Source organism: Mobula hypostoma, chromosome 16, assembly GCF_963921235.1.
Source record: "Mobula hypostoma chromosome 16, sMobHyp1.1, whole genome shotgun sequence".
NCBI lineage: Eukaryota > Metazoa > Chordata > Chondrichthyes > Myliobatiformes > Myliobatidae > Mobula > Mobula hypostoma.
This window is the reverse complement of record NC_086112.1, coordinates 65065670-65079422: the sequence shown is the minus strand read 5'-3', so window position 1 is coordinate 65079422 and position 13753 is coordinate 65065670. Positions and strand designations below refer to the sequence as shown.

The 13753-nt window shown below is 40.3% G+C and overlaps 1 protein-coding gene across 4 annotated transcripts in view; it reads left to right on the top strand.

The window, feature by feature from the left end:
• The window catches only part of LOC134357453 (E3 ubiquitin-protein ligase RNF38), a 131553-nt gene that overhangs the window by 85913 nt on the left and 31887 nt on the right, over window positions 1–13753 (top strand). For all 4 annotated transcript variants that reach the window (XM_063069048.1, XM_063069049.1, XM_063069051.1 and 1 more), the window contains 2 exons: window positions 2610–2774; window positions 7370–7540. In XM_063069048.1, the coding sequence (XP_062925118.1) occupies window positions 2610–2774; window positions 7370–7540 (336 nt within the window). The remainder of the gene's footprint in view (window positions 1–2609; window positions 2775–7369; window positions 7541–13753) is intronic.

The following is a 13753-nucleotide window of genomic DNA, read 5'->3' as shown; positions in this document are numbered from 1 at the left end:
AGATGTACTGTGGAGAGCATTCTGACAGACTGCATCACTGTCTGACATGGGGGTTGAGGGGATGGCTACTGCACAGGATCGAAACAAGCTACAGAAAGTTGTAAAATTAGCCAGCTCCATCTTGGGTATTAGCCTCCAGAGTACCCAAGACATCTTCAAGGAATGGTGCCTCAGAAATGTGACATCCATTATTAAGGACCCCCATCATAGAAACTACAGCACAGAAACAGGCCTTTTGGCCCTTCTTGGCTGTGCCGAACTATTTTCTGCCTAGTCCCACTGACCTACACACGGACCATATCCCTCCATACACCTCCCATCCATGTATCTGTCCAATTTATTCTTAAATGTTAAAAAAGAACGCACATTTACCACCTCATCTGGCAGCTCATTCCACACTCCCACCACTCTCTGTGTGAAGAAGCCCCCCCTAATGTTCCCTTTAAACTTTTCCCCCCTCACCCTTAACCCATGTCCTCTGGTTTTTTTTCTCCCCTTGCCTCAGTGGAAAAAGCCTGCTTGCATTCACCCTATCTATACCCATCATAATTTTATATACCTTTAATTTTATATAATTTTACATTATTTTATATATCACCCAGGGCATGTCTTCTTCTCACTGTTACCATCAGGAAGGAGGTACTGAAGCCTGAAGGCACACACTCAGCAATACAGGAACAGCTTCTCCCTCTCTGCCATATGATTCCTGAATGGCCATTGAACCCATGAACACTACCTCACCTTTTTTAAAAAATATATATTACTTCTGTTTTTGCTCTATTTTTAATCTTTTCAATATGCATATACTTATTTTTCTTTCTGTGTTACCATGTATCGCATTGTACTGCTGCTGCTTAGTTAACAAATTTCCTGACACATGCTGGTGATAATAAATCTGATTCTGAAATACCCAGCTAAAATAATCCTCTCTGCTTGCATGATGTCCCTATCCCTCTATCCTTTGCAAATTCATGTGTCTATCTAAGAGCCCCTTGTATGCCTCTATTGTATTTGCCTCCACTACAACCGCTTACAATGCATTCCAGGCGTCTACTACTCTCAAACCCTCATCTCCTTTGAACTTATCCGCAACACTTTTAAATGTGTGCCCTCTAGTATTAGACATTTTGACCTTGGGGATAAGGTCCTGCTTTCTATCTATGCCCTTTATAATAGGTCTCCCCTTAGTCTCTGCCACTACAGAGAAAAGAACCCAAGTTTGTCCAACCTCTCCACATACCACATGCCTTCTAATCCAGGGAGCATCCTGGTAAACCTCTTCTACACATTCTCCAAAGCCTCCACATTCCTTACAATGAAGTCACCAAAATTAAAGCAATACTCCAGATGCAGCCTAAATAGTATATAAATAAATATATGGGAGTTTTGCATGTGTGGATATGGAGAAAATCTGTTTTTCTATGCTCCACAGGGATTGGTGCTTCTGATGACTATATAAATGAGTTAAATCATCAAACAGTGGATATAGATCAGCTGCAGATATATACGTGGAGAAAAAGCAGATGGAGTTTAATCAGGCTAAATGTGAACTGTTGCACTTTAGGAGATCAAATGTAAAGGGACAGGACAGTTAATGGCAAGACCTTTAACAGTGCTGATGTCCAGCGGGATCCTGAGGTCTAAATCCATAGTTCCCTGAAAGTGGTTGCAAAAGTTGACAGGGCAGAAAGAAGGGTACGGCAGACTCGTGTTTGTCAAGGTATTGAGTTCTAGAATCAGGAAGTTACGTTTCGGCTTTATAAATATTTATTTATTCTGAATCCGGGGGAGAGCGGCTGCTCGGGGCGCGTGCTGATTTTTTTGTAACAGTGAAAACAGGTAATTAATGTAAGTCTTTCATAACTGAGGTTTCATAAAGCAAACGTTCGAAAAGCGGGGGACACCTGTATTTTACTATATGAGCAATTAAATAGTGAAATTAATGAAAACAAATGTGGAATTGAACTTTCTAAGATGAATACAACTTAATGTAAAAATGGATAATGAGCTAACTGTGGTGGTCAGGAAAACATGAACACTTCAGTGGCCTGTTTTCACTTATTGAGTGCAGAACAATGATTACTTCTGAATAACAGGAAAACTTGAATGCTTTGGGAAAATTCTACCCTAGTAGGAGTGATTCTATGGAACAAATTGGCTCAATGTCCATTACTATTTGGTGTAAGGTAGACTTTAAAATCAACCAACTCTGTGCTGGGTAGATCATATGCTTACTTTATTATCAACTTCAGCTGTGGACCTGGTAAAGGTATGAGTATCATCAGTTTAATCAAAGCCATGTATATTTGTTTCATTGGATCAGTAGAATGTAATGCAAGACCTTAGTAGACCTTGTTATCATGTCTGCACCAATTGATTTCACTTAAATGCAATCATTGCAAAGTAATATAAATCAAGAGTATACAGAGCCTACACAGGTGCAAATTATATTAATGTATATTACAGCGATCCATACCACAATGCCAATATCCAAGTAACAGAGCACATCGAAAATGATTTTCAAGTTTAAGTCAAGTTTAAATCATGAGGAATGATTTTTCCAACCTTTGATTGTTAACAGTTTCTGTATTGTATTTTTTTTTGTGCAGATTCATCAAGGCACTGTTCCTGTCTCGTATACTGTCACTACTGTAGCACCACATGGTATTCCACTTTGCACAGGGCAGCACATCCCAGCGTGTAACACACAAGTTCCGGGGTGTTCAGTTGTATTTAGTGGACAACATTATCCTGTGTGCAGTGTACCTCCTCCGGTTAGTATTCATGTTATCATTCTGATTTTTTTTTAAAAAAATAAGAAATTAGAGCAAGATAAGAAGAATGTGTGGATTTTCATGGAAACATTTATTTTAAAATTTGTTTTATGAATCAGTAACAAATTCAATACATTTTGCCTACAAAATATTCTGGTAATCTGGTGAGTGTTGTATAGTAATTTACTTGGTAGGCAAAATCTGCTCCAGTCTAGAATTAAGGTGTTTTAAGTTGCGAAGCTTTTGGGCCAAAATTCTCACCCTACAGGTAATTTATTTCTAGCAGCAATGGAGTAGTTGGGGTGAGAGATGATTTGGGGCATCATTCTAGTAGTTGGCTGTTGTCTCCTGCCACTTAAAGATCCTTACAGTAGAAATTGTGACAAATGTTGACTAAGTTGCCCATCTTTTGGCAGGCTCAAAAACATCATGTTAGTGCTGAACATACCAGTAGAGAGGTCTTAATTTAAAGCGGCATGGAAAGGGGCAGTGGATGGCATGAGGATTCTAAAATCTTGGGAAAGGTTACTTATCTGTTCGGCATCTCTTCATTGCTGTGCCTGCGGTCATCTCTGCTTGCTCCCTATCCTTGAGGCACAGCAACAATATAGATGGACCTGGGCACCCACTACCACATGCTAGTGAGCCTAATTCCAAGAAGATTGGCTGGAGACAGCATTTATTACAACAACTGCACACAGCTCTCTTTGCATATTTTGAAAGTAACATTAAGAAATTCAGAAACTTGTATTGGTATCTTACTTATCATAACATCATTTTTAAAACATGTCGAAACCAGAAAACATCGTTGTAATTTTAGTGAGGCTTAGGTCTTGGGTTCCTGCACTGTTCAAAACAGGCTCCTACTTCCGGTGGCTCTCCAAGGGGCTGCTGTGCTTAGGCACATTAATGTCAGTAGTAGGCAGCCTTAAAGGGTTTTTTTAATATACTTCTAGCATCTTCCACATCAGCACTCTCCTTATTCCATGCTGTGATTCTTTCGTGCTCCATTGTTGTCTATTTTTCTCATCTTGTCCCAGCTTTTACTGAGAAGAGGTGAATTGTGAAATGGTTGAGCAAAATGAGAAAGTTGTGATTGATGGTAGGAACATTATTAGGTAAATTAGTTTAGCTAAATGTAGTGTCATGGTCTTATGATCTGTATGATTAGAATGTGAAGGAGAAATAGTGTCAGAATTGTACTTGGATGTTAAAAGTCACTATATGTTAAATAATTTTTTTGAAAAATGAGACATAGTCAAAGCAATTGCAGGCCAGTTGAGCGAACGATCTATAGTAGGAAAAATGGTGGTCTAATTAAAGATACAGCTGCTACTTTTTTGAATAAGGAGAAAGCTTTTTTTCATAAAACATGGCTTGTAAGAATAGCAAATAATGATAAGTCTTGTATGCAAAACCACATAACTTCATTTCCTAGTTTAGTGGTGGAAGCAGAAATTTGACATTAGATTGGGTACATGAGTGATGATGAAGGCAATAAAGGTTATGAGAGTAGAAACAGTATGAATGATAAGAGTCCAGAGAATGACTAAAGTGAGGGTAGGACCAATTAGGGATAAAGGAGGAAACTTGCCTGGAGTGGGAGAGGTTCTTAGTGAATACTTTGCTTCAGTATTAACCAATGAGAAGGGTGCAACATATCAGTATTAAAAAAGAGGTTGTGCTATTAGAGATTGCTGCACCTTTGGCAATTATCTTTGCATTCTCACTGGTCACAGGAACAGTACCAGAAGATTAGAGGGTGACAAATGTTATTCCTTTGTTCAGGAAAGGTAATAGAGATAATCCTGGGAACTATAGACCAATGAGTCTTATTTCACTGGTGGCAAACTATAGGAGAGGATTCTTAGAGACAGAATTTACGAGCATTTGGGGAAGCATAGTCTGAATAGGGATAGTCAATGTGGCTTTGTGAGGGACAATGTGGCCTTATGAGCCTGATTGAATTCTTTGCGATAATGACAAAACAAATTGAAGGTAGAGCAGTGGATATGGTGTACGGTTCCCCCGGTAGGCTTATTCAGAAAGTTAGGAGGCATGGGATCCAGGAAAATCTGGCTGTGTGGATTCAGAATTGGCTTGCCCATAGAAGGCAGAGGGTGGTAGTAGATGAAGCATATTCTGCCTGGAGGTTGATGTTCATGGTGTTTTGCAGGGGTCTCTTCTGGGACCCCTGCTCTTTGTGACTTGATAAATGATTTAGATGAGGAAGTGGAAGGGTGTATTAGTAAGTTTGCATATGACACAAAGGTTGGTCGTGTTGTGGATAGTGTAGAAGATTGTTGTCATAGACATTGATAGGATGCAGAGCTGAGCTGAAGAGTCGTAGATAGAGTTCAATCCAGAAAAATGTGAAGTATTACACTTTGGAAGGTTGAACTTGAAGGCAGAATGCAGAGTTAATGGCAGGATTCATTTTAGTGTGGAGGAACAGAAGGATCTTGTGGTCCACATGCGTAAATCCCACGCATTTGCTGTGCAAGATGATGTTGGGGGGGGGGGGAGAGAAGAAAATATATGGTGTATTGACCTTCAGTAGTTGGGAAATTGAGTTCAAAAAGGCTGCATCCATCAGTAAAGACCTCCACACCCAGTTGATGCCCTCTTCTCGTTACTACATTCAGGAGCCTGAAGAGACACACTCAACTTTTTAGGAGCAGCTTCTTCCCCTCCACAATCAGATTTCTGAATGGTCCATGAACACTACCTCACTATTTTTGCTCACCAACAACCTTTGTGTCATCTGCAAACTTTCTAATGCACCCTTCCACTTCCTCATCCAAATCATTTGTAAAGTCACAAAGAGCAGGGGTCCCAAAACAGACCCTTGCAGAACACCACCGAACACCAACTTCAAGACAGTATATGCTTCATTTACTACCACCCTCTGCCTCCTTTTAATATGTATTTCTTATTATAATTTACAGTTTTTATGTATTGCCCTGTGGGTCTGTGAAATGAGCTGCCAGGGAGAGGCAGATACATTAGGGATATTTCAGAGACTCTTAGATAGGCACATGGATGAAAGAAAATGGAGGCTATGCAAGATAGAAGGATTAGATTGATCTTAGAGTAGGTTAAAAGGTTGCCACAACATTGTGGGCTGCACTGTGCTGGACTGTTCTGTAAATACGCCAACAAAGTCTGATTGATTATAATTTTACATTGTATACCATTTGAAATTGAACAGCGTCTTGGCAAGCAATTGAAAAATATACAGTTATGGGTAATGTTATTAAATGACTGTCTCCAAGTAAATAAGCCCTTACTCTTCTTCCCTCTGGCTGATTTAGGGCAGGAAATTGGAGTGATAGTTTTCTTGTTCCATAAGTTTCTGGCTCAGCTATTTAAAGAAGTGGGGACTGCCTCCTGCAGCATAGTTATATTCAAGAAAACCAGCCTGGTTGAATTATTGGTTGAAAGTCCATTTTTATATTGAACTTGGACAAAATGCCTCTTGCCTTTTCCAATAAGGACATGTGACTAGACATTTTTTTCACCCTCTCTGCAATACTGAGACCCAGGTCATCTTTGACCCATATAAGTTGTCATTTGAGCTTCCTTATGGGTTTGTGGATGCTGAAGAATCCTGAACCCAGAAGAAATAATGGATTAATACCCTCTACAAAGCTCAAATCACAGCTTGTGCGGGTCAAAGGTGACCTGGGACTCTGGACAGCTGGCACTTAATGTGGAACCCACATCAAGGAGCATAGAAGGTGTATCCGTTTGGGTTACCCGGAGAAATCGGGGGTAGCAGAACATTGCATTTGCAATAGCCATAGGATTGACTTCAACGGCGCAAAACCACTGTGCCATGGAAAAAGAATTTTTAACAAAGACAAAGGTCTCACTTTCTAAATACAAACTGGAATTTGATTGTAAACAAGGTGGAACTTAATTGTCATCAACCTGATTGCATGAAGACTAACCAATCAGGATGGACAGCTGACAGGACAGGATATTACATATAACAGCAGACTAGACGTGCCTAGGCATCATCCCTGATGAAGGTGGCAGAGTTTGTCATCGAAATGTCAGTTAAAATCGATATTCGTACCCTGTTGGAAGCCTGAGAAGAATATATTTGTCATATACACTGGGAAAGCACTGGAGTATTTCAGTTATGAGGACTGGAGAGATTGGATCAGTTTTTCCGGGAACAAAGGATACTGAGGCAATATGATTGAGGTTTATAAAATTGTGAGCGATGCTGATAAAGGTAGACAGAAGCAAACCTTGTCCTTATTAGAGGTACATAAACCTAGAGGATGTAGATTGAGGGTAAGGGGTGAGTGATATAGACAGAATCTGTGGGGTACTTCCTCCTGGAGAGTAGTAAGTACATGAAATACACTGCCTGAAAGACTGATGGAAGCAGAGTCATTGACTGCATTGAGTGTCTAGACAAGCATTTGAGTAGCCTTGGCATAGAAAGTGATAAGATTACTGCAGATGGATGCCCACTTGTTGGCATCGATATGGTGGGCCAAGTTGTCTATCCCAAGGCTGTATGTCTCTATGACCAAAACAGTAATGCTTTGAAATTGTACATTTTTCTTTTTTCCCTTCAGATGCTTCAAGCATGTTCTGTACAACATCTGCCAGTTTCGTATGCTGCATTTCCTCCTCTTATCTCAAGTGATCCCTTCATATTGCACCCTCCACATCTGTCACCTCACCATCACCCTCATGTACCACCTCCGGGGCAGTTTGTTCCTTTTCAAGCACAACAATCACGGTCGGTAAGTAAAACTTCAGCATTTGATGACTTTAACCTGATTGTGAGAAAAATGTTAGTAAAGAATAAAAACAACTGAAAATGGTTTGTCCAAACTGAGAATTTTCATTAACATTTCTGATAATGCATGAAGTGATTTAAAGCGTTTCTGTATTTTGTGTGTGTATATACATGGTACTCCATCATCTATCCATTTAATTATGATGAAACAATGTACAGGGAGGAGGTCAAACACCTAGAGAGCTGATGCAGGGATAACAACTTGATGCTTAATGTCACCAAAACCAAGGAGATGATCGTCGATTTTAGACAGTCTCAGCCTGAGCACACACCCCTCAGCATCAGCGGCTCCACAGTGGAGAGAGTGGAAAACATCAAGTTCCTTGGGGTGCAGATCTCGGACAATCTCACCTGGTCCAGGAACACCACTGGGATTGTGAAACGGGCCCAGCAGAGATTGCACTTTCTGAGGAAGCTTAAACAAGCATCACTCCCCACTAACACCTTAACTACATTCTACAGAGGCGTGGTTGAGAGTGTGCTAACCTTTTGCATCACAACCTGGTACTCCAGCTGCAGTGCTGTCGACAAAAAAGCCTTGCAGAGGGTGGTTAGGGGAGCAGAGAAGGTTATTGGGGTCTCCCTACCTTCTGTCCAAGACCTCTTTCAGAGTCAATGCCTCCAGAAGACACGGTACATCATTAAAGACCCCTCACACCCTCTCCATGAACTGTTTGTTCTTCTGCCATCAGGCAAACATTACAGGAGCATCAAAACTAAAACCACAAGGCTACTAAACAGCTTCCTCCCACAGGCAGTCAGATGCTAAATAGCTGCTCCACCTGACTCTGCTTTGGACACTTTTAACTGCACTGGACACTTAACTGACATGTGGCTGTTGTGTTTTACTATTTATTGTTATGTTTATTATTTAGTGTTGCGTCTGTTATGATTGCACTGCTCCTGGGAAACGCTGTCTCGTTCTGCCCTGCAGAGCTGATGTACGGTTAGAATGACAATAGAGTTTTTTGAATCTTTTGCAGTGCAATGCTGCAAAGAGATACCATAACTTACTAAATTTTCTCTGCTACCCCTTTAATGAGGTGCAGTCCTACATGTACCAGTAACCTTGTGGTTGATAAGTAAAATGTATCTCAAAGCCAGGCCTACGCTGCTATTAAAGTAAAGATGATGCACAGTTTATACAGCAGATGTCATATGACAATAATCACTGATTGAGAAGGAATCTGATTGGCCTTGATTTTTGTTTTCCCTCTTCATACTAAAAGTGGTGATGCCAACTGCAATACCTCCAAGCTAAACTAAATACTAAACCAATACTAAACCTTGTGGGTAAAGGACCAAGCTATTCACTGAACTGGTAAAGGAAACTGTCATTGTAGTTTTAATAATTATTTATCAATTAAGGTTATTCCAATTGTCAGAATTATTAGATATAGCTTCCTTTTTTTTGGACTTTGTCATATTCCGTTGAAGTCTTCTGTTTCCTAAATCCTTATCTATGTTCCTAAGCCTTTTCATTACTTCTGCATAATTTTCTCAAGATTAATGTTATCACTTGTTGGGTATGATTACCAATATAACATATGTACTTGTTCACTAGTAGCCTTGTCTCTTGATTTATGTTCAGTATTGATATTAACGTTATCAAGCAATTTTTGGTCATCAAAGTATCCCTTTTTTCATGACGTGTAATCACTTATTAAAGATTGAAATCAGAATGATATATCCCCTGAATTTAGTGGCTCACTCTAGGTTTTCAAGAGATGATATTTTTGATATTTCAAAGTTTACTGAGTGTTAGAATGGTCCCTAAAGAAGATTGCCAAACTTAATCATGGAAGAAAAGAAAAAATATTACTATTGACAAGTTAGCCTGACAGAAAAAAGAAGTTAAAGTCAGCAGTTATGCAAACTTTGACAGATCTGAGGTTTGAAATACGGTAAGTAAAAGATAGGTATTTTATAGATCCCAAAGGAAATTAGTGTCACAATTGCATTACAAGTGCGCAGGTATAAATATTAGCAGAGAGGTAAAAGAATTAAATAAGTTATCACAAACAGTCTTAACAGGAGAGTGTCACTACTTCGCCGTCTATAGGTTGACAAATTATAGAGCCTAATGGCCGAGTGTAAAAATAACCTCAATATAGCACTCTTTGGAGCAACACAGCTGTCTTAGTCTATTACTAAAAGTGCTCCTCTGTTCAGCCAAGGTGGCATGCAGAGGGTGACTAACATTGTCCAGAATTGTCAGGACTTTCCACTAGGGTCCTTTGTTTTACCACAGCCTCCAGTGTGTCCAGTTTAACTCCTATAACAGTCAACCTTTCTAATCAGTTTATTGAGCCTGTTGGCTTCACCCGTGTTGATACCATTGCTCTAGCACGCCACCACATAGAAAATTGTACTAGTGACAATAGACTGGTAGAACATGTGAAGGAGAGGCCTGCTTACTCCAAAGGACCTCAGTCTCCTCAGCAAGTAGAGACAACTCTAGCCCTTCTTGTACACAGCTTCTGTGTTGGTGCGCCACTCAAGTCTGTCATCCAGGTGCACCCCCAGGTACTTGTATATCCTCACCATCAATAGTAACAGGGAGCAATGCATACTTAGTCTTCCTAAGATCCATCACCATCTCCTCGTCTTGCTGATGTTGAGCTGCAGATGATTCAGCTTGCACCACTTTGCAAAGTCCTCTACTAGGACCCTGCATTCATCCTCCCGTACTCCCTTTATGCACCCAACTATTGCTGAGTCTTCAGAGAATTTCTGCAGAAAATGTGACAGTGTTGTATCTCAAGTCCGAAGTATACAAGGTAAACAGGAAGGGAGCCAATACAGTTCCCTGTGGGGCCCCAGTGCTGCTTATAGCCTATGTCTGACACAGCTCTGAAGCCATACACACCATGGTCTGCCAGTCAGATAGTGCATTATCCAGGATACAATGTAAGTGCCTACCTGCATTGAACAGTTTTCTTCCCAGCAATGAGGCTGTATGGTACTGATGGCACTTGAGAAATCAAAAAACATGATCCTCATGGTGCTGCCCTGCTTATCAAAGGAGCGGATAAGGAAAGCTAGTTGATATGGTGTCAATTTTCAGAGCAACCTCAGTGTTTTTGTACACCAGACAATTAGGAAGGCAAGAGCTATGTTAGACTTATTTACAAAGGAGTATGAGTTGAAAGAAAGGTCTTGCCACAACTTGTGCCTGATAATTTGTCCTAAGTGCATAAGATTTTTTTAATTTTTGAAGCTCAGGTATGACAAAGATCTGGGAATTTGGGAGAAAATCGGACAAGTTGGGAGGTGGGTGCGTAGTAGTGGCCCAGGATTGATGGGCCTTGTGATCTTGCTCTGATCCCCCCCATTCAAGCTTCCCTATTTCAAGTTCATGTGGTTTCTTTCATATTTACCACTTGGAACAGATGAGGCTAGAAGATTACTTGATAGGAATTAAAACCTGGAATGTTGCATATATTCTACAAGACAGGAGATTTGATGTTTGAGTAGAAAGAGTCAGAGTGAAACTCTATCCGACAGCAGAGAGTGAATCTTACATCAGTGGTAGGAAATTTATTGGAGAAGATTTTTAGGGACAGGATTTACTCGCATTTGGAGAAGCATGAACTTGTTGAGGAATGTCAATATGGCTTTGTACAGAGGAGGATTGCATCACAATTTTATTTTTTTTTGGTGTGGAAATGATAAAGGTGATTGGTAAATGTAGGGCAGTAAATGGCATCTTACAGGCTTCCATAAAAATCACATTGGATTCATGTTGAGTTGGCAAGTTGGATACAAAATTAGCTTGTCGTAGAAGACATGGGGTAGTTAGGTGGCGGGGTGTTTCTATAACCATTGGTATTCTGCAGTGATCACTGTTGGGATCTTTGTAGTTGAATGGTCTGATTGAAAATGAAGGTGGTCTGATTAGTAGGTTTGCAGATAAACATTTGTATGAACATTGGTAGTTTTGAACTGTGAGGAAGGTTGTCAAAGGATACAGCAGGATATAAATCATTTGAAAATTTGGGCATAGAAATGGCAAATGGAGTTTAATTTGGGCTAAATTTTACAGTTGGGGAAGCCAATTTCCAAAATAAAATACAGTAAATGGCAGAACTCTTAGGAGCATTGATGTACTGAAGCATCTTGGAGTACAAGTCCATAGCTCCCTGAATGTGGCAACACAGGTGGATGGGGTGGTAAAGGTATACGGCTTGTTTGCCTTCATTGGTTGGTATATTGAGCAGCTGTATAGAACTTCGGTTAGGCTTCACGAAGTATTTTGTGCAGTTTTAGTTGTTGCTCTACAAGATATATGAAGGCCTTTGAGAAAATGCAGAAGAGGTTCACCAGGATTTTCCCTAGATTAGAGGATATTAACTACGAGAAGTTGGACAAACTTAGATTATTTTCGCTGGACTTTCAGTGTCTGAGGGATGAAATAATAAAAGTAATAAAATTAATGAGAGGTATAGATAGGATAGATTGTCTTTTTCCTAAGGTGGAAATGTCAAATACCAGAAGGAATGGGTTTTGGGTGAGGGGGTGGTTTTAGTGGAGGTTTTGGGGCCTGCTGTTCTACAACATGCTGCTATTGGATGTAGGAGAAGCAGATAGGATAGGATAACATTCAGGAGGCATTTTGACAGGCACATGAACAGACAGGGAATAGAGGGATGCAGATACATTTAGGCAGATGGGATATGTTAGATTAGCATCTTGGTTGGCATAGCCAAGATGGTCTGAAGGCTTGTTCCTGCTGGACTATTATTTGATTTTTGTTTAAAGCAGTTTGTTGAACTTAATGAATTCTCTGAAAGAGCTGTGCAGACTTGATAAGTTAAATGGCCCCCAGCTGTTCTATTTTATTCTAAGGCAGCCATTTTTCCTATCATGCTTCTGACAGCTCCTCAGTAGAGCTATACACTTATTTGAACTCTGTTAGTATACAAAATCTTTGTTTTTTATTCTTTTGAGTATTATTCAGTTTTCTTTTAAAACTTGCTGTTAGATCAGCTGTAAGTACCCTTTTGAGGCATAGGAATGATCCAAAAAATGGCATTGTTTAAAACAAATAAATATGTTTTCTGAGTAGGGCACAATGATGGTGTGGAGTAGTAGACATAAAGGATACATGGGAACTTGGAGCATGGATCAATATGTGGAATTATTATGTGGTGATTACAGGGACAGGAATGGCTGCTGAGTGTGCCGGGCTTTAGCTGTTTCAAAAAGTACAGGGAGGGAGGCAGAAGAGGTGGGGAAGTGGCACTGCTAATCAGGGATAGTATCACGGCTGCAGAAAAGGAGGAAGTCATGGAGGGATTGTCTGCTGATTCATTGTGGGTGGAAGTCGGAAATGGGAGGGGGGCAATAAATCTACTGGGTGTTTTTTTATGGACCCCCCCCCAATAGTAACAGACATCGAGGAGCAATATGTAGATAAGCCAACTGGAGGAGAGCCTATACATGATCTGGTATTGGGAAAATCTGTGAGGTAATGTTAGTTAGACCCCACTTGGAGTACTGTGTTCAGTTCTGATCACCTCATTACAGGAAGGATGTGGATACTATAGAGAAAGTGCAGAGGAGATTTACAAGAATGTTGCCTGGATTGGAGAGTGTGCCTTATGAGAATAGGTTGAGTGACCTTGGCCTTTTCTCCTTGGAGCAATGGAAGATGAGAGGTGATCTGATAGAGGTGTATAAGATGATAAGGGGCATTGATCGTGTGGGTAGCCAAAGGATTTTTCCCAGGGCTGAAATGGCTAACACAAGGGGCGTAGTTTTAGGATGCTTGGAAGTAGGTACAAGGGGGATGTTACATAGAGAGTGGTGGGTATGTGGAATGCACTGCCAGCAAAGGTGGTAAAGGCAGATACAATAGGGTCTTTTAAGAGACTCTTAAATAGGTACATGGAGCTTAGAAAAAGAGGGCTATGCGGTAGGAAAATTCTAGGCATTTTCTAGAGTAGGTTGCATGATCGGCACAACATTGTGGGCTGAAGGGCTTGTAATGTGCTGTAGAATTCTGTTTCTGTGTGTCAGAAATAGACCAAGTGAATTTCAAAGTTCAGTAAATGTTATTATCAAAGTACATGTATGCCACCATTTACAGCCCTGAGATTCATTTAACTGTGGGCATTCTGAGCAAATCTATAAAATAGTAACTATAACAGGATCA